This window comes from Dipodomys merriami, unplaced genomic scaffold (assembly GCF_024711535.1).
Source record: "Dipodomys merriami isolate MVZ:Mamm:240054 unplaced genomic scaffold, mDipMer1.0.p SCAF_26, whole genome shotgun sequence".
Lineage (NCBI taxonomy): Eukaryota > Metazoa > Chordata > Mammalia > Rodentia > Heteromyidae > Dipodomys > Dipodomys merriami.
The window spans coordinates 3,163,537-3,189,491 of NW_027204048.1; the positions used below are offsets into that span (position 1 = coordinate 3,163,537).

At 44.3% G+C, this 25,955-nt stretch overlaps 2 protein-coding genes across 6 annotated transcripts in view; one reads left to right on the forward strand and one right to left on the reverse strand.

Moving 5' to 3' along the window:
• Ubqln1 (ubiquilin 1) overlaps positions 1 to 1,977 on the forward strand; it is a 40,490-nt gene extending 38,513 nt beyond the window's left edge. For both annotated transcript variants that reach the window (XM_070035513.1, XM_070035514.1), the window contains one exon: positions 39 to 1,977. In XM_070035513.1, coding sequence (XP_069891614.1) covers positions 39 to 191 — 153 coding nt within the window. In that variant the 3' untranslated portion in view covers positions 192 to 1,977. The remainder of the gene's footprint in view (positions 1 to 38) is intronic.
• Positions 1,978 to 13,724: 11,747 nt separating this feature from the next.
• Idnk (IDNK gluconokinase) lies at positions 13,725 to 23,821 on the reverse strand. Of its 4 annotated transcripts, none has more exons than XM_070035516.1 (5): positions 23,701 to 23,821; positions 21,272 to 21,302; positions 20,335 to 20,421; positions 16,905 to 16,948; positions 13,725 to 14,357 (listed from the first exon to the last, which is right to left on the reverse strand). In XM_070035516.1, exons 1-5 carry the CDS (start codon positions 23,772 to 23,774, stop codon positions 14,006 to 14,008), a joined length of 588 nt encoding a protein of 195 aa, XP_069891617.1. In that variant the 5' UTR covers positions 23,775 to 23,821; the 3' UTR covers positions 13,725 to 14,005. The 4 variants fall into 4 exon arrangements, with proteins under 4 accessions (XP_069891617.1, XP_069891619.1, XP_069891620.1 ...); XM_070035518.1 differs by having other exon boundaries at positions 20,335 to 20,417; positions 23,701 to 23,742; XM_070035519.1 differs by lacking the exon at positions 21,272 to 21,302 and having other exon boundaries at positions 23,701 to 23,807.
• Positions 23,822 to 25,955: the final 2,134 nt, after the last annotated feature.

Genomic DNA, 25,955 nt, shown 5'->3' on the forward strand with positions numbered 1-25,955 from the left:
GACTGGTTTGCTTTAGAGTTTGATTTTTCTTTTAACAGCTACAGAATCCAGAAGTCAGATTTCAGCAACAACTGGAGCAGCTCAGTGCAATGGGCTTTTTGAACCGCGAAGCAAACTTACAAGCCCTAATAGCAACAGGAGGTGACATCAATGCAGCTATTGAACGGTTACTGGGTTCCCAACCATCATAGCAGAATTTCTGTATCTTGGAAAAAAATGTAATTTATTTTTGATAACGGCTCTTAAATCTTTAAAATACCTGCTTTATTTCATTTTGACTCTTGGAATTCTGTGCTGTTATAAACAACCCAATATGATGGCATTTTAAGGTGGAGTACAGTAAGATGTGTGGGTTTTTTTCTGTATTTTTCTTTTTTGGAACAGTGGGAATCAATGCTTTTTCATTTAAGGCTACTGCATGCATTAAACACTTCTGCATTTATTGTAATTTTTTTTAAAAAAAACACCTTTTATAATTGGGTGAACAGATTTTTGTCCTGCATCTGTCCAATTTATTTGCTTTTTAACATTAGCCTATGGTAGTAATTTATGTAGAATAAAAGCATTAAAAAAGAAGCAAATCATTTGCGCACTATAATTTGTAGTAAAATATTGCTTATTGTGACTTTGGCATGTATTTTTGCAATGCTGTAAGATTTATACTATTGACAATTTTTTTCTTTGTATACAATACAGTATGCACATTTGGGATTGCATTTCTAGAAACATAATAGGTTATATGAGCAAAAACACCTGTAACCAAAAAAGTAAAGATAAGGAAATACTCCCAGGTATTTCCTAGTTGTATAGAATCTTACAGCATCTTTGATAAACATCTCTCAGCAGAAGTGCCAGTCAGGTTTGTTGAAAATAAGGAAAAGCTGATTCTGGTTATCTGTTATAGGACATTTAATTGTGTAGACAACATAATGTAACTTTGTCTCAGCATTCACAGATTGACTGTAAATTACCTTAATCTCTGTGCTTACTGAAGGAGCACTGTAGTATACCCCAAAATGCATTTGCCTAGGACTTTTCAGCTTCTCCCATAGGTAGTTTAATAGGCATTACAATTTGTAATTGAAATGTTGCTTTCACTGAAAGTGTTGATGTTTCAGTTTTTAATTGCCACATAAAAATAGAACTATCTTTTGGGTTTATCAGTTTTCTCATGTACAGGCAATACATGAATTTAAAATGATTTGTGAGCCAATTGTTTCTGAAGTGTTTGGATAGTTCTAAGAAATAGTTAAATATTGTGCTTTTCAGATCCTCAGAGAAGGGTGAATGGGGGAGGGGGGGTAAGACGGAATCTATCTTGGATTGGGCCAGCCTAAACTAAATAATACTGGCAGCCAAGATTCTGTTAGGATTTTTGTGCATATAGTGTAGTAATGAAGTATCATTCGGGGTGAAAAACAAAGAGCCGTTTAAACAATGTTGAGTACATTTGGCTAATCGCCTTTTTCTTCCTTTCCCAAAGAAGTTCTGTTTGTCTAACTCTCAAATTGTTGGGGTGGTACATTCCTTTAGGACCAATTAAAACATAACTTTAGGGTCAGAAATATATTTGGCTGACTCTGGTTCAGTATTCTCTTAGGTCATTATATTCTCTTGTGTACAGTTACAGGAAAATTACAATGTTAAAATAACCTAAAATGAATTCAGACCAGTAAAATCAAGGGAAATACAAGTTGAATTCCATTACTTCTGTAAGTTGCTTGCTTCTAAAAAAGGTCAGGAGGCCAGGTTGCCCACCAGTGCATTCACTGTTTAGACACTTTCCCCAAGAGGAAAGCATGTACGAAGGTCAGGGTGGAGGCATGCTTAGAGGAGGTTGTTATGGATGGAATTCATGTGTCTTTGCTAGACTTTTGTACTGGTGAATGGTGGTGTACAGTGTGGGACAGTGTCATAACCAATTTGATGATTTATTAATCACAAAATAACAATAAATCTCTAGCTTTCACAACTTGATTTGTCTTGTCTTTTGTAGAAAGAAAAAAAAGTATTCATTTTCCCTAAACATTAAAGGCTATTGGAGTTGATTTATCCCAGATTTTTATCACAATTCATTCTTCAGTGAATTTTTGAGCTCCAGTTAAAACATTGTAAACACCGTTAAAAGCTAGCCCATCAGGAATGGCTGTGTATTGGGCTCCATTTATCTTTTGATTTCAGCTTGTTTGGCTTTCAGTAAGGCATCATGTTTCCTTTATTGTAAATGGTGATGGGGCCTGCTGGGTTGTCTGCACTAGGCAATCTGTAAGCTGTTAGAGTGACAGGATTTTTGTTGTTTGTTTTTAATATGTTTATCTTAGATTTAAACATTTGGTAAAAGGTTCCAAATTAGGAATTTTTCACTTTGTGGTATGAAATCCACACATAGTAGAGAGAAGGGCCCCTGGTTATTGGAAATAATAAGCATGGATACCTAGCTCAAGAAAAGAAGTTGGGGATGTTGAGATGATTTGGGGAATTAAGCTGCAAAGCAGATTTAAGGTAGATACAGGGTGAGAACCAGGAGGAGTCCTGAAAGCAAGCGAAGAAACTTAGTCCCAGGGAGTTTGGTGTAATAGGCTGTGTGAAATCCTGCTGCTTCATCTACTCACCGTGCATGGAGCATTAACCTTTGGATTTACTAAAGGGGACCTTTACAGTTACAGCTAGGGGTTTAATGGTGGGGTAAATTGGGGACTGACTGAAGAGGCATCAGGGACTTCTCCCTCCTTTTTTTCTTTTTTGGAGGTATTGGGGTGAACTCAGTATCTCACCCTTGCTAGGCAAGTGTGTTATAAAACCACTGGAGCCACGCTGCTGTCCTTTACTTCATAATTTAATATGGTCTTGCATTTTTGCCTATACTAGCTAGACTACACAATTTTTACATCTCCCAAGTAAATGACAGGATTGTGCCACTCCACCTGGCTTTTTGGTTAAGGTATTCCTTCATCTCCTTCCCACCCCCCCCCCCCCACCCCCTTACATACTGGACTCAACCAAGTGATCCTGATCGATCTCTACCTCCTGGGACTACAGGTGTGAACTGTGCCTGGGGCCCAGTTTTGGGAATCAGAATTGGGGCAGTGAATAACTAAAGGGAGAAGTGTGGTGGTAGTGTAGAAGTTTGAATTATGTTTGTTTGTTTTTGTTTTGTTTTTTGGGGGGGGGTTGTGGGGTCCAGTCAGGGGGCCTGAACTCTGGGCCTGGGCACTGTCCCTCAGCTCTTCAGCCCAAGGCTAGCGCTCTACCATTTGAGCCACAACGCCACCGCCCGCTTTTTTTTTTCTTTTTGCTTACATGGTGCTAAGGAATCGAACCCAGGTCCTCATGCATGCAAGGCAAGCGCTCTACCACTGAGCCACCTTTCCAGCCCTTGCAACATGTTTTGAAATAGAAAACAGAACGTGTTAATGTTCTCATGGAAATGATCAGTGTGTGGCTAGAGGGAGGACTTAGAGTTACTGCTAGCTTTGAGTTCTTAGTTTTTTCTCTTTAAGTAGCAACTTTGGTACATGAGTTAAGATTTAAAGGCAAGGGTTTGTCTTTCCAGTCATTGTTTTCTTGAGCTGGGTACCCATGCTTCTTACTGTCAATAACAAATGGCACCTATCTAGTCCATCTGAGCTCTTTTGTGGCTAATCCTTTCTAAGTCAGAAGTACCCTCCCCCCCAACAATTTTATTTGGGTAATATTGAATAGAAGGAAATTGGGATTGTCACTGAAGATGGGAGAGTGAGGAAGCAAACCTTCAGTTTGTAGTTGGAATCTATACACATGTAATGTGTTTCTGACTTCTGATTAAAATTGTCTAGACTCTCAGCCTGCTCCTTTCTTCTTTCCCCCTATATCCTTAGAACTAGGCATGGGTTGGAGCTCTCAGTGCAGTTTCCTTTAAAAAAAAAAAAAAAGCACGGAGCCGAATTCCTTATTGGGATATATAATCATTGTTAGGAAAATGGAGGAGAAAGGAAAGAAACAGGCCAGGCTCAATCTTCCACACATGAGGCTGTTCATTGAAATACAGAGCAGTGAGGAGTACAGCCTTGGAGACGATATCAGAGCTCAGACAGGAGCTGGGTTTTTATGAGCTCTGAGCCAGGAAGCAGAGGTTGATGAAGAAGCCTCAAAGGCCAAGGGAGGTGGTAGCTAGCTTTTGGGTTGGGCCCACGAGGGAAAGTTTACAGCTAGCCTTAGATTGCCCTGCTGGAGTCAGGCTGTCTGCACTTACCTTTGGTGGGTTGCCTGGTATCCCTGGGATGTCCGTGAGACTCTTATCTCCAATAAACCACTAGAAAACTGGAAGTGGTGCTGTGGCTTAAGGGGTAGAGCTCTCGCCTTGAGCTGAAGAGTGCAGGGACAGCGCCCGGGCTCAGAGTTCAAGCCCCACAACCAGCTGCGGGGGGGTGGGGGGGGGGGTGAGGAGGGTTTGTTTCACTCAAACTTACGATCTTTCTGCCTCTGAGAGCCAGAATCTTTAAGTTCCAGACCCCAAACTGGTCCAATTTTACTTCTTCCATTTTCCTTCTCTCTTCTCTTTTCCTTTTCTCTCTCCTTCCTTCCCTCTTTCCCTCCCTCCCTCCTCTCTCTTTCCTCCCCTCTCCTTTTCTTTTTTTGCCAGTGGTGTTAGAACCCACCCCGTGCCTCCTAACCTGATGCAACTAGGAACAAGGCAGTAATGGAGACTGGACTGTGGGATAGAGGTCTGGGCACCAGGGGACCTGTAGCCTTTCTCCAGCTTCAGATTCCAAGGTTCCATTTGCCAAGGTTTTTATTGATCTTGTGTAGGAAGTAATGTACAAACTTCTACAGATGACAATATTTTGTATACAAGTGGTGGATGACCTAATACTGAGAAGGAGTAAACAGATTACAATTTGCATAAACCTAAGTCTACTCTCAGGTTCCCACACAGTTGTGGGTAGAGTTAGCCTACACCCAGGATAGAAATCTGAATTTTGCTAAGCCTGGACTGATTGACCTTTTCAGGAAACTCTCAGTGTCCTGAGAGTTCCTTGGGAGAAGGCATCTCAAACTCAATCCTTCTGGGATCTCACAGCTTGGATTTTCAGGCTCTCACAAGCAGAATTTGAATTCAGCCTCACTCAGGCTCAGCTCTTAACTCTATCACTTGAACCATACATCTGGTTTTTTGCTGGTTATTTTGGATATGAAATCTCACTGATTTTTCTGCATAGTCTGGCCTCAATCACAGACAGTCCCCTGGATCTCAGCCTCCTCAGTAGCTACAATTAATTACAGGCATGGGCTACTAGCATTAGCTTTCTTTGATAACCTGATGATCAAGCCAGAATCAAAGAAAATAAAAAGGAAAGAATGTGGAGGAGTTTGTGACCATCCTAAGTTACACACCATAGACCTACAAGGAAAACAGTTATGGGAGGAACATATTTTTTTTCTTCACTGATCATTCCTTTTTTAAGAAAAGCAGCGACTTAGTTCTTATTGAATATTATAGAAGGAAATACATGCTTGACTGGGTGTTCCTTTTGTCTTGGAAATAGGATGTCCAAAAGAAGTATTCTTTCTAGTCCACTTCCTCCCATGCAGTAACAAGGTGGTAAGTTGGACTTGACTCTTGTGAAGAAGTCAAGTAATTTTCCTACTCATGGTAAAATACCAAAAGTATACAATTTACCATTGTGATTGTGCACTGGAGTTTATTTCATATTGATCACTATAATGTGATCAATATTTTCATAGTGATCACTATAATGATCACTATTACCTAGAACTTTTCTTCACCTGCAGAAGAAAACTCTAGCTGTTAAAGCAGTCCCTGCATCATTCCAGCCTCAAGAAGCCACTGACCTGCTTTGTCTTTGTGGGTTTACCTATTCAGGATGTTTCATATAAATAGAATCATATACATGGCTTTTTATGTCTGGCTTGGTTCACTTAGTGTGGTTTCAAAATCCATCTATCTTGTACCATATACATCATTTATGGCTTAATATGTGTACGACATTTTATCAGTTGGACATTTCCACTGTTTACCATTATGAATAATGTTACAATGAACAAGTTTGAGTTTCTGCTTTCATTTGGGTGTGGGGGGAGCGGGGGAAGGGGAAGCATATATACTTAGGAGCAGAATTGCTGGTTCATCTGATAAATTGTAGTTTTAGTTTTTGAGGACTGTTAAACTGCTTTCCATAGGTACTATACCACTTGGGATTTCCACTATTAGTGTGTAGATTGTAGTGTCTCTATATCTCTGCTAGTATTTTTTATTACATTGATCCTGGTAGGTGAGAAATATGTCTTGTTAAACTGTTTTCCTTAGGTACTATACCACTTGGGATTTCTACCTTTAGTGTATAGACTGTAGTGTCTCTATATCCCTTCTAGTATTTTTATTACATTGATCCTGGTAGGTGAGAAATATATCTTGTGGTTTTTTTTATTGCATTTCCCTAACCATTTACTGGAGGCTAGCATCTTTTCTTTTGTGTTTATTGGCCTATTGTATATCTTCATTGGAAGAATGACCAACTAACTATTCAAGTCATTTCTCCATTTGGAATAAAGTTTTTCTGTATTTAAATTGTTGGTTATGCTTTTGGTGGGATAGCTGAAAATCCATTGCCAAATTCGAAGTCATGATTTCCTATTTTGAGAGTTTTATGGTTTTTGCCTCCCACTGCTCCATCTGAGTTAATTTAATTTGTAACTGGTTCTGGGAATCTGAATTTGCAAAGGGAACCCTGAACCATTTTCATCCAGCAGCAGGAGGGAAAAAGAACAAGAGGAAATAATGATCTATGAACAGTTTCTTTCTTTTTTTCTTTCTTTTCTTTTTTTCTTTTCTCTTTTTTTTGGGGGGGGGGTACAGTCGTGGACCTGAACTCTGGGCCTGGGCACTGTCCCTCAGCTCTTCAGCTCAAGGCTAGTGCTCTATCACTTGAGCCACAGCGCCACTTCTGGCTTTTTTTTCTTTTTGCTTATGTTGTGCTGGGGAATCGAACCCAGGGCCTCATGCATGCAAGGCAAGCACTCTACCACTGAGCCACCTTCCCAGCCCCCAACAGTAGCATTTTATACATCAATAAAAAGTTGCTTGAAACAGGTTTTGAAAATGCAGTGCTATTCACAATAGTGCCAAGAAAACTAAGAAAGTGAAACAAATAACAAGACAGTGACAAAACTGAAGAGGACAAGGAAATGGAAAGATAATCTCAGATCTCATGGGTGGGAGGGTTTAATACTGTTAAAATGTTCATTACTCAAAGCAACCCAAAGTGGGAAAAAAGTATAAGAATCAAAAGAAATACAGAATAGCCAAAAAGCAGTCCTGAACAAAAAACAAGATTTGGAGGTATTTGCAACACTTAACTTCAAGATGCACCAGAAAGCTGTAGTAATCAAAATACAGTTACGCATAGATAATGGAACAGAATAGAAAGCCCAGATATTAACCTGTGTTATTACAGCCCATTTTCAACAAAGACACCAGAAACATACTGGAGAAAGGACAGTCTCTTTAATAAATGGTTGTGGAGAAACTGGATGAATAGATACAGGTAAATACAACTAGCTCCTTAAATCTCCACATTCAATTCAATTCAAAATGGTTATAGGACCTAAATGTCAGACCTGGAACTCTGAAATTACTAGGAGAAAATAGGAACAAAAGCCAAACTAGACATGGAGTCATATCAAACTAAGCTTAGTTTGTACAGCAAAAGAAAATATCTGAAAACAGCAAATTGATACATTAACCCTCTTGCTGTGACAAAATGCCTGAAAAATCAACTTGGTTCATGGTTTCAAGGTTCAGTGCACAGTCGCTTGGCCTTGTCACATATCATGTATCCAAATTCTCTAGGTCCTTGCTCACATCCTCTCGAGATCCCTCGTGCTTGTCGAAGGACTTAGCTCTCCTTATACAATGAGAGTAATAAATCCACTTTCTCCACGAAGATACATTCCTTCATTAATCCAGATCTCAGTGACCACACTATTTCAATAAAGCACCAGTTTGTCATTCTGTCATGGTTTTCATAGGTTCCCATAAGCCATCAGTTCTGTTTCCACCATGCCTTCTGGGCATTAAAAATTTTGCATATCCTATCATGGTTTGGGGCCATTACTCCCAGCACCATTACCATCTGATTGGGTCTGTAGGAGAGGTGTGTTATTCAACATTAGGTCTGAGCTCCTCTGAGGTCATGTATTTTGAATGTTCTTCCAAAGTGAAGCTCTGTCTCCACAGCATTCAAGATAGACTGCGGAGGGGAGCCAGTCAGATGATCAGATATCATCTGGCAATCAGCATGAACCTATATTTCTACCTGAGGCTGTGATACTGCAGGTAACAGCTTGCTGTGCTGATGCTCAGCCCACCTTCAGGCTGAAGGTCCAATCAGATTCGAGCTCCACAGTATATTGCTGAGCATTCACAATGCCCATAATATAGTTATTACCCTTATGTCCATTATTGAACATGTGGGTTATTCAGTGTAGAGAGGAGAAATGTATATATTACTGTTTCAGAAATGTAAAAGTCTCTCAATGATGGTGTCTTTCATTAGAACTAGCCTGTTTTAATTTTTTTCTTGTACTCCCATCCATTGAAGAAGAGGCTGCTCATCCAAGCAGCCTCTAGAGGCAAGGAGAGCATTGGTCCATGAAGGTGCCTGGGGACACCTAGAATTGTCTCACCAAGTGAGTTTGGGGCAGTGCTGTGGTGAGGGCATAGCCTTTTCTGGGTCCTGAATCCATAGCTGGCCACTCAACAGGTTGTTGGGTTATCCCAGGACCTCTTCCCAGACTCTGGTCTAGCCTGGCCTGGGGCTGAGTGAAGGCCTGGAGGGAGATTTTGGCAGGTGCTAAGAAGGAAGAATCATCAGAAATAAGAGACTTCAGACTCACATATATGACGTAGTTGCCAAGCTCTTCCCCCACCCCACCACGTTGAGAGTAGTGGTGTTCCTGTGCTCTCAGGCATGACAGGTGTAAGGACATCTAGGTCTTGTGTCAGGTTTCTCAGCACTTGGCACATCTTAGCTCACAGCTCACAACTTTAAAGGCAGGAAGCACCTGCATTTTTCAGAAGGAAATATTTAATATAAACTTTCTGTGGTGTTGGAGTCCCTGCCCAAGGGATGGTGAATGGTATTTTCCAGGATGAGAAATTTTGTTATTTTGAACCTCTGTGGACTAGTGTTCACTTGGCTTTTTTCCCAGGTAAGAGGGACTGATTGAGAGTGGGGGCAGAGTGGGGGAATGCTATGGCTCCCAACCCAGACACCATTGGAAGAGTTGGCTATTCGTGCTATTAGTGCTTGCTGTGTTCTTCCTCACCACCAGAGGGTAGCAGTGGGCCACATCTCAGGTAACTAGGTAACACAATAGGCGAGGATGATGGCCTTGGATGTGGGTAAGGAATTACCATCTTGGTTCACCGACCTTAATGGAATGACTTGCAACACATAGCAGGGCCTTTCCGGCCTGAAGCCCCTACAGCCTGAGAAAGATAACAGTCCAGTCTGACCAGCCAAAGCCAAGAACTCCTCTGCTTTACTGATAATCATTACACAGCCTCTGAAAGTTAATGACCTATTAACTTAGCTTTCCAGGACTGACCTAACTCCTGTGTCTGCGGACCACAATAAAATATGGAGGCCTCAGGACCCCCAAGGCAGCAGTCCTTGAGGCCATAAACTCCCATCTGGAGAGGGCATTGTTTTCACTTTGCTTTATATTCATAAACCTGCTCTTGCTTATCTCCTAGGCCAGCTTTTTACTCGTCTTTCTCTGATGAAGACCAAGAATTTTCTGGTCTCTAGATCTGGATCCGGTGACAAGAATAATATTTCTCAAGCTATCAGCTCATGACTTTTTTCCCCCCTGGTCCAGGGGCTTTAACTGTCCCTGAGCTTTTATTGTTATAATGGTGATGAACAAACTAGGTGCTGGTGGCTCATGCCTATAATCCTAGCTACTTGGGAGGCTGAGATCTGAGGATCCAGTTCAAAGCCAGCTAGGCAGGGAAGTCTGTGGGACTCTCTTCAATTAACCACCAAAAAAACAGAAGTGGCACTGTGGCTCTTGAGCAAAAAGAGCTCAGGGACAGGGACAGCACTCAGGCCCCAAGTTCAAGCCCCATGACTGACCAAAACAAAGCAAAACCAAAAGATATACAGAGTGAAAGGATCTGTCATCCATCCCAGAGAACCATGAGGAGACAGGCAGGCACAGGAAAAAGATTATTACAGGGTTTATTGGAGGAGCCATATTTTCCCCGGAGAGAGAGCACATGGTGGCCTCCACTATCTAAGTAGCAGCAGGGTCTGGGGAATAGGAAGTCAGGTAGATGGGAGCTCAGGTGGGTCTGGGCAGAGAGCCGGAGAGGCCAGCTGTATGGTGGGAACTCCAGGGCAGGAAGGAGCTCAGGTCTGGGCATATACATTCTCCGCTCTGTGGTTCAATAAAAATAGGGGGTACTAGGCTGAAGGGTATGGGTGAAGATAATTTCTTCTGAAGCTACTTCCTGATGTAAAAGGGCAAAGTTGTCAGGGGTCCCTGTTTTGCTGCTCGGCGGGGTAACGTCCAAGAAGCATCTGCTTGACAGTGGTTGGTAAAGGTCCTCCTTTTTCCATGGCAGTAATTATCTAAAATGCAAGACACAATTAATAAAAGGCAAAATTGATGTTAAAGCAAAAATTGGTTAGCAGCCCAAGAGAGGAATATGCCATGGGAGGACTGATTCCCAGAAGAGGCTATCAAAGATCTGAAATTGCCTTTTCTGTCTCAGATTGGAGACATAGCATGGTACCTGTGACTCCCGGCATCCTGGAGGAGTGGGGGTAAGCCTTTTCCTGCTTTAGGTCCACAGTAACCTGAGGAGGAGGTAGCAGAGATATTTAAAGGTACCAGAGCCAACAGGTGTCATGGGTTCTTCGGCTCTTTCCTGTTGGCCTGGGGCATCAAGGAATCCCTGGAGTTGGAGTTTTTAGGGTCCAGGTCTGCTCTGGGTAAGGCAGGGCAGCGTAAGTGATGTCTCTAGTTGCCTGTAGCAACAGGATGGCCTTGACTTGTTCCCAGGTAGTATCCTGGGCCTGTTGAGAAAGACTTTTGGAAAGATCAGGCAAAAAGCTGACACAGTAACAAGGTCAGTTAACATGAATGCCATAGGAGAACACACATTGGCCAAGGGCCAGAAAAAATCCATTTGGAGTATAAGCCCAGTCGCAGCCCATTACAGGGAAGGAGGAATAACTGGACTTGAGGCAAGGAGGGCAGGAAGGGGGTGTCTAGGGTCTTTTGGGTAACTGGGTAGGGGAAAGCATAATGGACTGGTTGGAAGGACCAGTCAGAGGCTACTATAAATACAAATAGCAGGTAACAAAGGCAAGACTGTTCAATGTAAGGTCCGCTCCTGGATGGTGAACAGATTCCACCCTCTTCGCAGCAAAGTCTCCACCCAGTACCTGCATTACCTAGGCAATTGGCACACCTGGAAGAGGTCACATCTGCATCCACTGAGGTCACATCTGAATTTGATGTGGCCACACCTTTCTCCACCCATACCCTAGATAAGGCCTAGCCCAGACCCAGCCGCTCTTTCCCAGCTCTTTCCCAGCTCTCTTTCCCAACCCTCTTTCCCAGCTCTCTTTCCCAGCTCTCTCTCTTTCATAGCCACTTTCTTTCCCAGCTCTTTCCAAGCTCTCTTTTCCAGGTCTTTCCCAGGCCTTTCCCCTCCACGTGGAGGGCCAACATGGCCTGGTGCCAGCCTGAACGATGAATAAACCTACCCCTTACCTGAATACCACCTGCGTGGTGCTGTTCTTACTCGGCTACCTCTTTAAAAACCTAACATTCACTTTCTGTCCAATTAGAAGGCAGACAGATATGGACATTAGGTGAGTGTAAGGTGACTCCATTTAGGATGTAATCTCTTCCTCCTCTCCAAGGTTTTCCATTGTCAGGACTGACTTTGTTCTGGCGGTGTCTCAGCATCCATTGCTGGGATAGCTTGTCCCAGTTGGCATTTTCTGGGTTTGGACTCAAGGTGGACTCAAGGCCTGGGCACTGTCCCTGAGCACTTCTGCTCAAGGCTAGTGCTCTACCTTTTGGAGTCACAATGCCACTTTTAGCCTCCAGCTGGATACTTAGAGGTAAGTCTTGTGCCTTGCCTCCAGCTTGGCTCTGCTGATTAGTGGGAGATGGAGTTTTAGAGGGATTCTTTTGTGCCCGGGGTTGGCTTTGAACTGTGGCAAAAGGAGTCTTTGTTACAAAAGCCCTTTCCAATTAAAGCAACAAGATCAATGATAGATGTTACCAATAACTTGTTAACAATTGACTAAGAATTACTTGCCAGTTTTTTTGTTTTTTAATAAAACCCAATAGAGGTTTTTAAACTGGGACTGATTGGCACTCTAAGTACCACCCATTGCTGCTGGGCAGCCTGTTTTAACACTCTGGTTTATAAAAGCATTTTTCTGGCTGGCTGAGGAATCTGATTTAGGCAGATTTCAATAGGGACGTAATCGCAGGTCTCTGGTAATCCTAATTTATCATTTTTACCTTGAAATAACCCTTTGGGACAATTTTATCTTTTAAACTTTTTTGTCTGGGAGGCCAGCCTCTCCCCACAACTTCCCAAATTTTTACAAAGGGGATGCCATTTTTAATCCTTTTCTAAAGTTAATTTGCATTTAAATGCTTCACTGAAACACTGCTACATCATTTACCTCTAGGCCGAAGATTTAAACTAGGCACATTTTTCCTGCAGTCTGAGTCATTAGGAAATTAGCAGTTTTTCTTAATGTCCTTTGCTCATACACCCCTTATGGTCTAACTTGTGGGGATTAACATTACAGAAACAAATATCTGAAGTGGCTAGTGTTTTACCCCATCATGTGTGATGGAGCAAGGCCGGGGGAGGCTGTGGCTTCCGTCCCACCTCCCGCTGGTTACCTGCAAAAATTTCTACATATATCTGTTAAAGACTGGTTTACAGGGCTGAAGGTGGCTCAGTGGTAGAGCGCTTGCCTTGCATACATGAGGCCCTGGGTTCGATTCCTCAGCACTAGCCTTGAGCTGAAAAGCTGAGGGACAGTGCCCAGGACCAGAGTTCAGACCCCACGACCGGACCAAAAAAAAAAAAAAGACTGGTTTACACTGGCTTTTGCAGGCTGGTGCCACTGATTTCACTCTGGTCCCTTGATCTTAAAGGGAGTTAATTGGCGTACAGGGGAGAAAATGGAGAATTAAAACCTTAGCCTTAGTTTACTAGCCATGGTCAGAAGTACAATATTTAACTCAGCATAGATGGACATAGGAATGATATAAATCACAGCCAACTTAATTACCAATTTCATTTACTTTGCAAAGGAAAATCTTTTCTAACTCCTTTCCCTAGGCCTTTTAAAACTGCCTGTTTTTCCTTTTGCTTATAGTCAGGTCACAAAGTTTTAAAGCAATTTAGATTAAATCACAGCTTCCACTGACAAAGATTTTTAGTAAGCAGAGTACTTGGTAACCTTGATACCATAATCATTTACATACAGACAAGTAGATAGACAAGTTTGTGCACAGATTATAGAGTGCACTCGAGTTATACCTCCATTTCCAACTTTCTGGTGGTTAATTGGAGATAAGATTCTCACTAACTTTTCTGTCCAGGCTGGCTTTGAATGATATCTTCAGATCTCAGCCTCCTGAGTAGCTAGGATTACAGACATGAGCCCAAAGTGTACAGCTCCAAGTTTCATTTATTTAGAAAAATATAGGCATGAATATACATTGATTACAATATCTCATCATTTGTTTGAGTTGAATTTCAACCAGTTTAACTTTGGAAGCCACTTCCTTCTCCTCATATTTGCCAGCATATGGTGTCAAGTGTGTCACAGTTCCTACAAATTCAACCAATTCCCTGTGGTTTGTTCAGTTGAAGAATTTCAAATACCTTGCATGTTAAGGAGACTGGAACAAAGTTCTGTTTTACTTCTGGGCCACAGCTACGAAACAATTCTCATGTTGTCTGCAGAGTCCTGGTGATTGTAGAAATGATCTCAGGAAGGTTTTTCTCCACGCTGATTTGGATGAAATTCTCTGGAGCTGATGGAGGCTCCAGAATATCAAATTGAGACTGCAATAACTCAGGGGGCATAAAATGCCCTTTTCTCTGATGTAACCGTGCGGAGATGACCTCCAATGACCCACTCAGATAGATCACCAAGAGCTGCATCTCAGTTGGCCCTTCTCCCTTTTCCAATTCTGCATATTTCAGAGAAGTACTCTTCTTCCCTCGTATTAAGATGTCTCTGTACATTTTCTTCAGTGCTGAACAAGCCAGAACCACATGCTGTCCTGATGCCACATCTCTGGTTAAACAGAAAAAGGAGAGATAAGGTTTAAAGAATGAAGACATTAGCTGGGCACTGGTGGCTCACCTCTGTAATCCTAGCTACTCAGAAGGTTGAGATCTGAGGATTGGAGTTCAGCACCATCCTGGTCAGGAATGTCCATGAGATGCTTTATCTCCAATTAACCAGTAAAAAGCCAAAAGTAGAGGTATGGCTCAATTGGTAGAGCACCAGCCTTGAGCTAAGTGCGAGCACAAAGTCCTGAGTTCAACCCCAGTACCAGAACAAAAAATAAAGAAGTAAATGAAGTAATTGGTAACAACTGTAGGTGGAGGACTCCAATATCACCTCTTTGTCAATGGGTGTTAAATAAAATGGAGTTTAAGCATCGGGCATTCCTGGCTTTGAGTTAAGGATCCTTCACTGGTTTACCTGGGCACCAGTTTATCATCTGTTAAATAGGTCTTATTCAAGACGCCTGTTCATACATATTGCTATCCTGGGGAAAAAGTTGTCAGGCCAGTATGCAGAAGTGCCAGCTATGACCAGCAGATTCCAGGGTGATAAATGAAGAATATAGGGGCTGGGAAGGTGGCTCAGTGGTAGAGCACTTGCCTTGCATGCATGAGGCCCTGGGTTTTATTCCTCAGCACCCCATAAGCAAAAAGAAAAAAGCTGGAAGTGGCGCTGTGGCTCAAGTGGTAGAGCGCTAGCTTGAGCTGAAGAGCTGAGGGACAGTGCCCAAGCCCAGAGTTCAGGCCCCATGACCAAACCAAAAATAAATAAATAAATAAATAAATGAAAAATATGCCCCTACAGTGTTAACTCATAATCTTTTCAATAACACTGGGGGGAGAGGTAAGGAATGGGTTAACCAACAGAGATATGGTTAATCCAAAGATGGCCAAGGGCTTGCTTAAGGGAGTTACAGGAAAATGAACAAAAGGGCATATTCCAAGTGGTAAATAGTTAAGAAATCAGGAAATACTGATGTAAGCAGTTTCAACAACACATCCAGGCTACCAGGAATCACTGAGATAAGTGACTCCTTACACGGACTCCTGTCTTGTGACAGGATTACTGCAGAAGGTCAGACACTCATAATTCTGTCTTTACCTACAGGATAAAAAAAACCACAGAACAAGGATTTCCACTGATATCATCCATACTCCAAGCATACTACTCAAATCTGCAGTCAGCCACCATCTCCTCTGGGCCCTAGGGTTCCCACACAGAAGTGCTTCCTAAGTGTTGACTTTGCGCCTATGGATGAAGGGTAGGGCTTGGCCTGAGTCTGTGATGCACAGCTGCCCAAGTGCACCTGTTCCAGGCAAACAGCTGAGTTGAGGTCCTCAGAAAGGTGTTCAGTGATGTATACTCTACAATTGGCTTCTCCCCATCTCCAGTCCGCAGCACAGTGGGCAAGAGGCGGAGGAAGTGAAGGGACCATAGTGCCCGTGGGAAAAGGGAGCAGGGTATGAGGTTTGTTGCACTGAGAAAATTTGAGCCAGAACAGAGGCAGTGTGGCCCCCACCTGTAACATGGGGAACCCATGTTGCCAGAACCCACCCAAGGGTGTTACAGCATCCACTTCACTGCAGTGAGTGGCTGGCTGACAGTCATCAGGAAGACAAGCTATACCAGAGGTGGCACTGGTTAACTTTGCTCAAGGCCTTTGCATGTTAGGCAAGCACTCTACCATTGCCCTATAATCCAAGCACACAGCTAACATTTCTGGAGAACTTACTTGCATATTACCATTGTTTTAAGTGTAACCCATGCACCATTTAATCTCTTACAATAATCTGTGGGCAGGAGTTTTGTGTGTGTGTGTGTGTGTGTGTGTGTGTGTGTGTGTGTGTGTTATGCTGGTACTGGGGCTTGAACTCATGGCCCTGAGCTTTTCCACTCAAGGCTTGGTACTCTACTACTTTAGCCACAGCTTTACTTTCAGCTTTTTGGTAGTTAACTGGAGATAAGAGTCTCATGGACTTTCCTATTCAGTCTGGCTTCAAACCACAATTCTCAGACCTCAGCCTCCTGAGTAGCTAGGATTACAGGCATGAGCCACTGATGCCCAACTTCAAGAAGTACATTTATTCCTATTTCACAGATGAAGAAACAAGTTTGCGCAAACCAGTGCAAATCGAGGCCCCTAGTTATAATTATGAAGAATTCCTGTGTGCAGAGTCTGAATTAGCATTAGTGAGGTGATAGATGTACTTTTTATGTTACAGATGATACTGAGATTTAAAGTTAGTGCCTCACACTTTCACTTGGCTTTTTCTGCTCAAGGCTAGTGCTGTACTATTTAAGACACACCCCCATTTCCAGCTTTTTGCTAGTCATTGGAGCTGAGTCTCAAGGACATTCCTGCTTGAGCTGGCTTTGAACTGTGATCCTCATATCTCAGCCTCCTGAGTAGATAGGATTACAGGAATGAGCCATGGTGCCTGTTGATAGTTTGTTCTATTTCTCATCAGCCAGTTGTAATTTCAAGAGTGTGTTTTCTTCTGGCTTTTCTGACAGTTTTTACTCACCAGTCAAGGCCTTATGGTCTCTTACCTTAGTAAAATGTCATGCAAGGTGCAGAGCCATGGAATCCTGTCCTGAAATTAGAACAGACTTAAAGTGACTTTCACCAGTATTGTTTGCTAGTGCAGAAAATTATGCTAAGATTCTAAAGTCTAGGGAGATCCTGGTAGTTCTGATAAGCAGGCCATGCACAGGCCACATCAGAAATTATTTCTTGGATTGGTTGTCAGTGGCTCTTTTCATAATAACACAAATTGTATTGAAATTTCCAATTTATTCTCCCCTCCGCGTAAATATCCTCTGATCTTGGTATGTTTATACATCTCTTATTTATTGCATATATTATTGTATGTGCGTGGTGTGTCAGTTTAGGGCTTGAGCACTGTTCCTTAGCTTTTTCATTCAAGAGTGTCACTTTACCACTTGAGCCACAGATCCATTTCTGGCTTTTTTGCTAGGTAACTGGAGTTAAGATTCTCACAAACTTTCCTGCCTGCCTAGATTGGCTTTGAAATGAGATCCTCAAATCTCAGCCTCCTGAATAGCTAAGATGGCAGGCACGAAGCACTGGTGCTGGCTTCTATATCCTTTAGATATCTCTGAACTTAAATGCAGAGGTTATTCATCATAATCCCACATCAGTCAGCTGTGCTGTGGTCTTCCTCTTCAAAGCCTCCAACTCAAAACTCCTCTCAGATAAATGCACTGTGAAATTGGTGGGTTTTGCCAAAGGAAAAAAAAGAGGGGAGTTCTATACAGCCTACCGTACAGTGCCTCACAAAATATCTTTCTGAGATATATTCTCCTTCTTGATTGGCCATTTAAAAAATGTATCGGTAGTGAGCATTGTGCTGCATTTGGCCTACTATTCTTGTCCATTCGTAACAACTGCAATCGTTAGGATGACAGGAGATGGTGTATGAACCTGAGCCTCTCCTCCCACCTGCTTCCCCTTTTTTCCACATTCTCTGTGGCTAAGGACTTGGGATATGGAGGGAGCCAGGTGGACACAGGACAGGGACAGAATCTCCCCCACCCCTTCACTTGAGTTCAGCTTCCTGGCCTTCAGAGCCTCTGATGCAAGCTCTTGGTTGCAGGTCAACATTTTTATCACCTTTGTTATTACTTCAAAGGAAGAAACAGGGATAATGCATGCTCTTACTCTAGATGAGAACCCTCTGTACTCTTGGCTCCCAGGGCAAATGCAGGGCCAGTATGCCATGCTTTCATTTAGGAGAACAGACAGCGTTTCAGTCACCAGGTCACTGCCATCTGAGCCCTTTCCCCGACAGTATATTTTCTTGTGAAATTTCATGATTTTTGTCTAAGTTCAAATGTATTGGTAGGTTGCTCCCAGCCCAGTTTTCATTCCTAATTTTAATTTTGCTTTTCCTTTTATTGGGTGGTCTAGTAATTTTTACACAGCTTTTCTCATAATTTTGTTCACTAATATTTAAGTTCTATGCACTTCTGAGACAAAATCTTGCCACACAGCCCAAGCGGGCCTCAAACCTGTGACCCCCTACCATAGCCTCCTGAATACTGGAATTGCAGGTACCACACACTCAGCTTCTACTCTTACTCTTGAATAAGATTTTAGTTGGCACCATGCTCACTCCTGTAACTCGGTACTTGGAAGGATGAGATTTGATCATCACAGTGTGGAGCTAGCCCAGGCATACAAGTCCTTGAGACTTATTTCCAGTTAAACAACAAAAAAGTTCTAAGTAGAGGCACTGCTCAAGTAGTAGAATGCCAGCAGGGAGCAAGAGAGTGGAGAGCAGGAGACCCTGAGTTCAAGCCCAGCATTGGCAAACACACAGAGAAAAGGATTTTAGTTGGGGGAAGAATTCTTGATTGACCGTTATTTTTCTGTAATAAATTATTTCATTATATTGTAGGCCTGTGTTGAGAAGTCTTTGTTGGTATATTAGACAATCCGGGTACAAAAAGCAAACATATTTTTTTCTTTGGTAGCTTTAGGTAGGAAAAGAAACCACTCTTTTATGCTTTGCAGTTTTACTTTTATCTTGCCCAGGACTCATATACCCAGTCTTAGTTCTCATCCCTGGAAAATTGTTACAGTATATTTGATTCTTGTCTTTCCACCATTCACACAATTCTCCTTCAACTCCTGTTGGCAGTATGGAAAACTTATCAGCTTATCACTGATGTGCCTGACTTTTTCCTTGAAGATATATAGTTTAGCTTTCTTCTGATTTGGGACAGATCTTCCAATCTGACTTCTAACTCCCTAGGTCTCTCTTGAATTGTGTCTAGTTTGTATAATCCACCCACTGCTTGTACTTCATTTCTAAAATTCACTCTTTGCAAATTTTCTGGTTATTACCACCCACCATATTCTATTATATCCATGTTTTGGAGAGCAACATTATTCTTTTGTGTTTTTAGTGATTTTTCCCTCAGTGGTTCATTTCCCATATATGTAGATTTCTTTTTATTTTTATTGGCTGATACAGGGATCTCACTGCTAATCTCTAGACATATGTACACTGCATTCCAATTAGTTTCCTCCCCTTTATCATTATTATTATTAATAATTAATAATAATTATTATTAGTTTTCTTCTTACTTTGAACCCCAGGCCACAAATGGTCAGTGTGGGCCTAAGCACCATACTATCTATCATACTCCCTTGTCCCTTTTCTCCATCCCAAACACATCCCTACCAGGTTTCCTTGTTTCATTTTCATAGTTGCAAATTATCTATTTCAACAGGATTCACCCTCCTTTATCCTCTCCCAAGGCACAGCCTCCTCCCACTAGTCCTCACATACCCAGTGTCTTTCTCTTCCCTCAACCCTCCACCCATCGACCGTTTTTGCTGAGTTTCTCTGTGCTGCTCTCACATATACCTGTCATATGATAGTTATTAACTTTCTCCATTTTCCCTCTCTGACTGAATAGTCTCTTATTTTGCTTCATGTTCTATGTTTAACAACACATGAGGTTGGAAGGATGAGCAGGGTTCACTGAGGAAAAAGGGAAGGGAGCACAGTCCAGGCAGTGGAGGGACAGTGGTACAAAGGCCTAGAAGAGAAGAGCAAGACCGAAGAAGGACTCAGGGGCTAAGGTGGCTCCCATGGGGATAGAGAGGGGTAAGTCATACCTAGAAGAGGCTGGAAGTGATGGGTGTGGAGGCCAGAAGGCCCATTTAGGCCCATTAGTGTTTGGTTTGACTTTCAGATCAGTGGGAAATCTCTAGCTTAGACAGGGGTGACACAGCCACATTTGAGATCATGAGGCCTTGGGTAGACTGACAGGACCTGGGAGGAGGTAATCAACTCCCCACTCATGAGGCACAGGGGAGTCCCTGCCACTCAGGAAGTATACTAAGGATTAAAATTCTGCAGCTAGACGTGGTAGGCTCTGTCCCACTGCGAAAGAGGGTGGCATTGCTCCTGTGGCTGAGTTCACAGGGATGTGCAGAGCTCATTACCTGGTCATTCAGTGGTATCCTTTTTTCCATCTTCCTTCGGTTTTCTTCTGGGTGGTAGTCATCGGCATCATAGAACTTCCATCCTAGCTTTAAGAACAAAGAGAAGGTGATGCCATCTAGGGGTATGGGTCTGCTCCTCTGCCAGGTTAAGAATTAAGAGGCAGAGGAATGGTAAAGTGTAGTAGAGCATAAGCTTACTGAAAGCAAAAGGAGAGTACAGATCTCTCCCTAGAGAACAGTCTAGGAGCTGGGGTCCAATGAATGCCCCCAGGGAAGTGGCCTTTATGCTTTATTAATTTTCTTCTTACTTTGAACCCCAGGGCACAAATGGTCAGTGTGGGCCTAAGCACCAACTTGGGTTCTTCATTGATCTCTGTCATTGGGCAAGAGCACAGAAGTAAGTATGATTGGTCCTGCTGATGGTGTACTAGGCATTATTAGCTCATTACTGATTTGAAGCAGGAACCCATGTCGTTATGGGGAGAAGTACCATTTGAGCAGGAGCCTGAGGCACTATGGGAACATGAAGCGCCACGATGGACCACCTGTTGTCTGCCACGTGCTATGTCCATAATTTTCTCTCTCTATCAATCTAACAATTCCTCTTTCCTTCCCTTTAAGGGTGTGTGTGGCAGGTAATATGGTCTATGTGACAGCTCCTAGGGAACTACTGCAGGGCAGCTAGAAATAATACCACCACCCTCTTCCCCATTATCAGCCCCAAGGACCATCCCCCAGACAGGGGACAGGAGAGCCTTGTAATGCTGCTTCCAGATCTCTCCATTCATTACTGTTTATAACTGCCAAGGAGAAATTCAGATTGCTTCAATGGTTTCAAAGCTGTTCAATGGCACCTAGAGCAACCAGTAGGCCAGAAGGTAGGGAAACAACCAGGCAAGAACAAAACAGGGCTCTAGGAAGCATTAGCGTAGGATACCTCAGAGGCCAGCAGGGCACCCACGGTGGACCTGGGGGAGGACAGAGAAGCTGCAATTACTGCTCCTGGGAACGGATGACTGCCATAGCCCGTGTTAAAGTGCAGCTCCTATGGGATCTGAAAGTGGTAACCTCATCTACCCTGTTGTCTAGGGCCTTCAATGAAAGCATAATTAACATGCTACTGCTATTTTTTCCCAAAAGGTAATATATCAAATCTCATTAAAACTTTTTTTCCTATGAATAAAGTGTTCAGGTTCTCTGTTTAATTTTTTGAGAAAATATTTAATTAATAAAAGGATAGGAGTCAAGTACTGGTAGCTCATGCCAGTAATCCTAGCTACTCAGGAGGATGAGATCTGAGGATCAGGGTTCAAAGCCAGCGCAGGCGGAAAGGTCCGTGAGACTCCTATCTCCAACAAAACACTCAGAAAACCGGAAGTGGCGCTGTGGCTCAAGTGGTAGAGCGCTAGCCTTGAGCTGAAGAGCTGAGGGACAGTGCCCAGGCCCAGAGTTCAAGCCCCATGACTGACCAAAAATAAATAAATAAATAAAATAATAATAAATAAAAGGATAGGATTGTGTTAGGTATAGTGGAGAAGTGTGTGTGTGTGTGTGTGTGTGTGTGTGTGTGTGTGTGTACTGGGACTTGAACTCCAGGGCTTGAGCTTGTCCTTAGATTTTTTTGTTCAAGGCTGGAACTCTACCACTTGAACCACATCTCCACTTCTGACTTTTTCTGGTTAATCGGAGATTAGAGTTGCTGTCTGGTTTGGCTCTGACCATAAATTTTAGACCTCAGCCTCCTGAGTAGCTAGGATTACATCTGTGAGCCACCACAGCCTTGCTTTTTGCTGTCAAGTTCTCGCCTACAGAATTACATTGTAGCCTCACTTATTGTGCCAATGTTTTATATCTACCACCCCCTACAATTATTTAGTTGGTATTTTAATTAACTACTTCACATTAAAATGAATTTTAAAGGAATACTTATATTTAGGTAAATGGGTTAATGAAACTCCTTTTCCTTCTCTTGAATAGGAAGCTACTATTACATACTTTAAACAGAAGATAATAAAGATATACAATTAAAACAAAATGTTATCAAGGTGCATTGCATACACAAACTGCCTTATTAAAAGGCAGAAAAGTATTCATAAACTACTTTGGTGAATGGCAACTCCTTTGTACAACTACTTAACGATAATAAAAATATATTTTTAAAAAAGAAATCCCCCCCAAACAACCAAAACAAAATGTTATTAAATTGTAGCTGGAAACTAAACTGCCTAAAAAGAGTCTTATTTCTCTTTTGTTACAAGACTATGAAAAGTGAATTACATGCCTGTAAGCCCAGCTACTTGGGAAGTGAATATAGGAAGGATGGAGTTTCAAGGCCGGATAAGGCAAAGAGCTACTGAAATCCCATGCGCATAAGCTATGATTGATGGCCCATGGCCTGTGTCCCCAGCTACCCAAGAGGGATCGGTGGGAAGATTGTGGTCCAAAGCTGGTCCAGGCAAAAAAAAAAAAGACTACTTGAAAACCTTTTAAAGGCCTTTTTGCTTTGGCTCCGGTGGTAGATTACCTGCCTACCAAGTATGAGATCCTGAGTTCAAACTCCAGTACTGGAAAAAAAATAGCATCAGAGAGGCATCAAACCACATTTGAGCCACCAGAGACCAGCTCTTCGAAGTAACCAAAGGATTGAAAGAACAATGGATCTTCCCACAGTGAGGCTGGGGTTCACCCCCACCGAATAAGGTGACAGACAGGGCTACCCCCGATCCGAGAATGGCCCACCCAGCTGTGCGCCCAGCGGAGAGGCCAGGGCGGGGCGTAGCCACAGAAATCCCAAGGCCACGTCCGGTTAGCTGAATGAACAGGTCGGAGGGAGGGAAACTGCAACCCCAGGCCCGGCTCGGGCCAGGCCACACCCGAGACGAGCGGGGACGCGGTCCCGGCTGGGCTCCCGAGGAAGTAGGCCTCGGCGGGGCGCGTCCTGGGGCCTCTTCGGGGCCCGGCCCTCCCGGTCTTCCCGAGATGGGCAGAACCGGGGAAGGTTCCGGTGTTTCCACCGCCCACCCCGGCCAGCCTCGGGTCTCCCCCAGTTTAAGCTGATCAAAGAGAGGGGGCGATAACTCAAGCCGCCCGGCGGCAGGGGGGCTGCTCCCCGGCCGGGGCCTGGGCGCCCTCCCCTCCGATCCCGCCCGGACACCCGGCTCCGCAGCTTCCTCTTCACCAGGGCTTTCAGACCGTGCACGGCCCGAGGGGCCGGGGGCCCCCAGGTGACCCCGCCGGCGGCAGGCGTGAGGGTGAGGGGAGGGGCCGGCGCCTCGGGCCTCTGCGGAGGGGCGGGGAGGGGCCCACAGGCACCGCGGCGGCCGCCCGCGCCCGGGCTCCTCCCGCACCCCGGCTTCCCGGACCTACTTTCCTGAGCCGCTCACTCCCATCACCAGCAACGCGCAGGCTGCGGCCATGGCCGGATCCAGATCCACCCCCATCGCCTTCCGGGTCTGCGGGACTAGAGGGCGGAGCTGTCCCCGCGCGGCCCCGGGGGCGGGGGAGAGCGCGGCCCCGCGGGAGCCGGGAGCGCGTCCTCGTGGTACCTGGAGGAGGAGAGCGCGGCCCGGGGCGGAGGAGAGCGCGGCCCGGGGCGGAGGAGAGCGCGGCCCCGCGGGAGCCGGGAGCGCGTCCTCGTGGTACCTGGAGGAGGAGAGCGCGGCCCCGCGCGGCCCGGGGGCGGGGGAGAGCGCGGCCCTGCGCGGCCCCGCGGGAGCCGGGAGCGCGTCCTCGTGGTACCTGGAGGAGGAGAGCGCGGCCCCGCGGGAGCCGGGAGCGCGTCCTCGTGGTTCCTGGAGGAGGAGAGCGCGGCCCCGCGCGGCCCCGCGGGAGCCGGGAGCGCGTCCTCGTGGTACCTGGAGGAGGAGAGCGCGGCCCCGCGCGGCCGTGAAGGGCCTGGGAGTGAAGAGCGCGTTCTCACGACTCCCGGAGTGGCGGGCGCGCGTCCCCGCGCAGCCTCCCAGTGGCTTCCCTACAGGCTACAGACTCCCCTGTTCCCCCTGCCACGCATTCGTGTGTGGAAATGTTCTAGTAAAAAGAACAAGTAAATGCACAGACACCCGAAGGCCAGAAGCAGCCCTTCCCCCCGCGGCGCCGCTCCTGCCGTGTAGACAGGCGGCTGGGTGCGATGCTTTATGGATCGGGGCTTTGCACAGGTTTTTGAAGTCTGGCTTTTAGTTACAACCATCAGTAGTCAGATGTCGGGTTGAGCAGAGTAGCCTGTGTGGTGGCCTCCTGGCTCTGCTGTTAATCTTGTTCTGCCAGTGGAAGGAGCCTTCCTTTTTAAGGGCTTGTCTTAAAAGGATGTCTTAACTGTGCATCCTTCATGATACTTGGTTTACAACATTTCCAGGACGTTTTCCCCTGCCTCCTTACAAGCTCACATTACTCTGTGTCCTAGCAATCAATTAAGGAAATACACAAGCACTTCTTCAATGACTATTTCAATTAGCTCTGCTCTGATTTTTTAAAATAGTCCAAATGGATGAGATTTCAATCTGGTAGAGTTTGTACAGGTGGAGAAAAATAAAAGCCACAGAGACAAGTTTTACGGTTCATTTACTGTCAATGAACATTTCTGAGCATTTGCCACCAGGGGGTTGGTAGACTATTAAGGGGGAAGTTTGGGGCCTTGCTGGGCATGTGTGGAGGACATGAAAGGGAGAGGGGATGCAGAAGAGGGGAGTATGCACTCAGCACCTCAGCATGCTTAATTGAGAAGGTCAGGACTTGAGGAAAAGCTATAGACATTCCAGTAAACCCAGGGAAAAAGGAATTAGGAAAATTTAAGTGAAATAAGATGAAGGATGAGCTGGGCATCAGTGGCTCACACCTGTAATCCTAGCTACTCAGGAGGCTGAGATCTGAGGATCACGGTTCAAAGCCAGCCCGGGCAGGAAAGTCCGTGAAACTCTTATCTCCAATAAACCACCAGAAAACCGGAAGTGGTGCTGTGGTTCAAGTGGTAGAGCGCTAGCCTTGAGCTGAAGAGCTGAGGGACAGCACTCAGGCCCAGAGTTCAAGCCCCACGACCGACAAAAAAAAAAAAAAAAAGAAAGAAAGAATGAAAGAAAGAAAATTAATGACCTTCTGAAGTGGACCCTGAGATGGGGCCCAAGCTGGTATGATTCCATTTTGAGCTTTGCCTTTGTTTTAGGGATTTTAGACTTGATGGTCCTAGTTCCAGAATGAAAAAAGAAAAAAATGCATTGGGTCCTCCTCCCCTGAACAACCTAGCCCACCCTTGATTGAGTTAAAGACTGACCCATAAAACAGATAGGTTGTAATCTGGTTCCAACTGATGACACCACTTGCTTATGGTAAGCCCTGTCTTTTGTACATGCTTACGGTAAACTCTGCCTTTTGCCCACCAAAATGTAGACCTGGCCTTACCCACTAAATTTGCATGCCATTTTAAACCTAGGTGATAAGCTGGTTTAAACAGCCATTACAGACAAACTGTAACGTCATTGGCCACCTGTGTGTGGTCTGGTATGACTGTACAATCCTTTGTGTGTGTTATGATCCCGTTGGTCACCTGTGTGAGACCAGGCTCTACCTCATGGATTTTGCCTTTAAAAACTGAAGAATGGGGGCTGCTCCAGGTCTCAATATCAGCTCCT

Coding starts and splice junctions, on each gene's coding strand:
- Idnk (XM_070035516.1), bottom strand. CDS start 23,774: ATGGGGGTGGATCTGGATCCGGCCATGGCCGCAGCCTGCGCGTTGCTG. Junction 21,303..23,700: donor GGAGTGAGCGGCTCAGGAAA/GTAGGTCCGGGA, acceptor GTCCTCCCCCAG/GTCCACCGTGGGTGCCCTGC. Junction 16,949..20,334: donor GGATACCACTGAATGACCAG/GTAATGAGCTCT, acceptor TTCTAATTTCAG/GACAGGATTCCATGGCTCTG.